This window comes from Eurytemora carolleeae, unplaced genomic scaffold (assembly GCF_000591075.1).
Source record: "Eurytemora carolleeae unplaced genomic scaffold, Eaff_2.0 scaffold28, whole genome shotgun sequence".
NCBI classification, from domain to species: domain Eukaryota; kingdom Metazoa; phylum Arthropoda; class Copepoda; order Calanoida; family Temoridae; genus Eurytemora; species Eurytemora carolleeae.
Window position 1 is genome coordinate 517,715 of NW_019396147.1, and position 3,721 is coordinate 521,435.

At 34.9% G+C, this 3,721-nt stretch overlaps 1 protein-coding gene across 1 annotated transcript in view; it reads left to right on the top strand.

Annotated features, from left to right (window-relative positions):
- Nucleotides 1–3,226, top strand: part of LOC111696366 (piwi-like protein Siwi) — a 6,737-nt gene extending 3,511 nt beyond the window's left edge. Inside the window, 10 exon segments of the mRNA XM_023465957.1 lie at nt 71–154; nt 648–710; nt 794–930; nt 1,423–1,504; nt 1,605–1,656; nt 2,028–2,112; nt 2,326–2,457; nt 2,642–2,747; nt 2,797–2,873; nt 2,875–3,226. Coding sequence (XP_023321725.1) covers nt 71–154; nt 648–710; nt 794–930; nt 1,423–1,504; nt 1,605–1,656; nt 2,028–2,112; nt 2,326–2,457; nt 2,642–2,747; nt 2,797–2,873; nt 2,875–3,010 — 954 coding nt within the window. The 3' untranslated portion in view covers nt 3,011–3,226.
- Nucleotides 3,227–3,721: the final 495 nt, after the last annotated feature.

Below are 3,721 nucleotides of genomic sequence, written 5' to 3' on the forward strand. Positions count from 1 at the left end.
GACAACAAATTCCTTATTATCTAAAATGATTTTAAAGTTTTGAAATGAACCATATTGCACAACCTTTCAGACTCCTGATTATATGACTGCACTGGAGATGACAACAAAGCAGGCTGGGATGCAGCTAATAATGGTCATCATTCCAAATAAGACTGTGAGTAAATCAAATTTTGATACAATTGTATCTGCATTAATTTGGTTATAAATGGTTTTTCTTGTTGCTTCAGCTGTAAGTGGTTCTCTTGATTTAATTTTCATAGACTGATGATGATAGAGAATTGGGTTTGCAGTGACATAGATTGTTTATTAATTAACTATTATGAGTGCAGTGAATCTTAGTCTTTTTCTGAACTTTTTGCAGGATTGAACTAATGTTTTTTTCTGATCAGTACAGATTTTTATGGATCTGGATTATCAATTCTTGAAACCAAAAATTTCGTTTCTGCGTATTTGCACAATTTCATATTTAAGCTTGATTCGCCATTTAGAAAAGTTCTTTGATTAGTTCTAAATAGTTGACACTCAAGATTTGTGAATTTTGAATTATTTTTGCCTGAAGTTTATGAATCTGCATACTTCTTATTTTAAGCTTTGATTACGATCTCAGTCCTAATCTGTCTAGCTTCACACACGTTTTTCTTTTGTAGAGTTCTGATCTGTACTCGCTGATCAAGAAGAAGTGCTGTGTAAACTCTCCAGTTCCATCGCAGGTAAACTTATCAGATTTAAACTAAATTAAGATTTTTTTATAAATATTTGTTAAACCACAATAAGCTTTCATAATATGTGTTAGGTGGTTACAGCTCCGCTTCTCAAGAAGGAGAAAGGTCTGCAGAGTGTTGCAACGAAGATAGCTCTACAGATGAACGTTAAGCTTGGAGGAGAGCTCTGGTCGGTGAAGATCCCGCTGCAGAACACAATGGTGGTCGGGTATGATAATATTCTATATATTAATTTAAGCCGGAAGCTGTGATACAACCCTCTTTCAAAAGATAAAATTTTAGATTGACCTAACACTAAAGGAACTGGGAAATTCAAATTAAATACAGGACTGTTGTAAATTAAAGTGACTCTCCGGCCTTCATGTCTAATTGACTATGGTACCATTAAATCTTTATCTCTGAAAATGGAATACTTCGAATTATAGTTTCTCTCTATGAAAGTAACTCGCGGAGAGATAAAGTTTAACATAGGATGGATACTTTTTGAGTTAGATTACTTACGATATCTTGATCAGTTCATGCTTAGTAATTAATCAAGCAAAAATAAAAGTACGATAACATATTTGTAAAGTGTAAAAATGTACGATCACCTCGTATTAAATAAAAAAAATTGGACCTGATCGGTTTAACTGTTATGACTTATTGGATACGAACAGACAGACAAGCAAAGTACAGATGCAGATGCACTAATATTAATTAGGTTTGACACCTACCACGACTCCCAGATGGCCGGAAAATCAGTTGGAGCGTTGGTTGCCTCTACCAACCAAACCTTCACACAGGTTATATATTTGCTTTTATTGCCAAATAGAGGAAGGAAAAGTCTTATTTCGATCTTATTAAAATTTTCTAATTTATTCTTGTAAAATTACCATTTTATAGTTCTTTTCAACCACCGAAATACACTCGACAGTTGGGGCTGAGGAGATCTCAAGTAAGTTTTTTTCATTGTATTTATACATCTTAGCTTGATCCAGATTGGGCCTTTTTTTGTCTAATATAGGGGGGGGGGAGCACGGCAGAAAAATAATGATAAATGCTCATTCTTACTCAAGATAGATATCAATAAGTTATATTGGTTTCTACGCCAATTTTTAAAAGCTTTTAAAAAAGACCATCCTGAAAGGTGAACAACGGCCAAACAAATTTACTAAATATGCTCTAAACTTAGAAGTAAGGAAGTGATAGGGTTAAATATATTATACAAACTTTAATAGTTCTATTTGATTTGACTCGAGGCTACAAAATCTTTGGAAAAATAGCTGAAGTTAATTTATTTTCTTTACATAGTTTCTCTCATTTTAGTGAAGATCTGCACCATGTTTCGGACGGCTCTGGCCTGCTTCAAGGAGAAGAATGGAAAGTTTCCTCAGCGAATCTTCTTCTACAGGTAAATGGCGGTCAACTCGCAGTTAATTTTTATTTGTACCCTAGATAAAAAATAATATCCGCCATTTAAATGGAGTTCCAACTTTTTCCATTATCACTGAAATATTGTTATGACACCTAATTTGATACTAATAGTATGCCAGTCTGGTCAACTTTTGTAACTAAAGGTGCTGTTGTGTAATGCAGGGAAATGGAAAATAATTACTTTTATTAGGGATGGAGTTGGAGAGTCTCAGATCCCGGTTGTCCATGCTCACGAGGTCAAGCAGATCCTAAAGGTTATATCAGAAGTCAGTCCTGGAACTATGCTGACGTTCATCATTGTGAGCAAGCGTATTCAGACCAGGTAGCAACTACAATCATCCTTATATGATAGATTCGGACCCTTTTAAATTTAGCTTCATCCATCTAGAGGGTTTTTAAGATAACTAGAATATCAACTAAAAAACGTTAAGCGGAACCAATCATTTTCTCTCGTTTCTATTCCAAACCATTAAAGAATTATGTACGTTTGATGTATGTACTAATAGGTTCTTCCGTGGAACTACCAACCCAGCCTCAGGAACAGTTATTGACGATGTTGTTACATTGCCTGAGAGATACGACTTCTACCTCGTCTCTCAGTCAGTTCGACAGGTAGGAGAGTAAATATGTTTAATAAGTACTGTCTTGTCCTGGATATTAGTATGATTTGATAGATTTAGAACTTGGTGACAGTGCATCATATCCACACATTTTTAATCGATTATGTGTGACCATCCTAATGTTATTATTTGATCATAGGCACTGTTCGTGTACCTGCCCCAGTGCAGTATGCCCACAAGCTGGCCTACCTAGTAGGAACCAGTATCCATCAGGCGCCGGCCGAGAAGCTCAACAAGCTGTTGTACTATCTGTAAAATGTTGTAGTAGTTCTGATCCTTGGATCAAACTTAGATACGATATTTCGGATTAAGTATCTGAATGTTCTTTGCTATCTATGCGGTATTTTTTGTTTTTTTTTTTCTCTATGTGGTCATGTTTTTTGTATTGTTTTTTTCGTTGCGGTCAGGTTTTTTTTGTTTTTTTGCAACCAAATCCAGTGAATCATGTATTCTGTTAAATTAATAAAGTATGAACACTTCCAGTTTGGTAAATTCTTTTTTATTTTTAAGGGTATTTTGCTTTTCTCGTATATCTGGATTTCTTTTACTACGTTCTGTTGGAAAGCAGTGCGTACTGCGCACCAATTTCATGATCCGTAGCCGTGTCCCCTTGAACGGATTTCGACGAACTTGGGGAAGTTTTGATAAATTTTATGTTTCAGCTATCCTTAAGTCACAATTTAGCCGGTTCCAAAACTAGACATCAAATTAAAAGGCTTCATTTCGCAACTTAAGAGTTTCAAATCTAAACTTTAAACCCAAGTTATGAAAACCCTCCTGTAATACACAGGCACATTTTGACGTATTGTGCAAGCTCAGTTCTGCGTGTCTCATTCTACAACTTCTCAAAGATAAGAAGTGTTAATAAATTATTACAAATCGTGATGAATCATGTAGTGGTCAAAAACGTTTTACAAAGAATTTTTTGACAAATTTGAGTATTGCATCTTGAAATATTACAAAGTC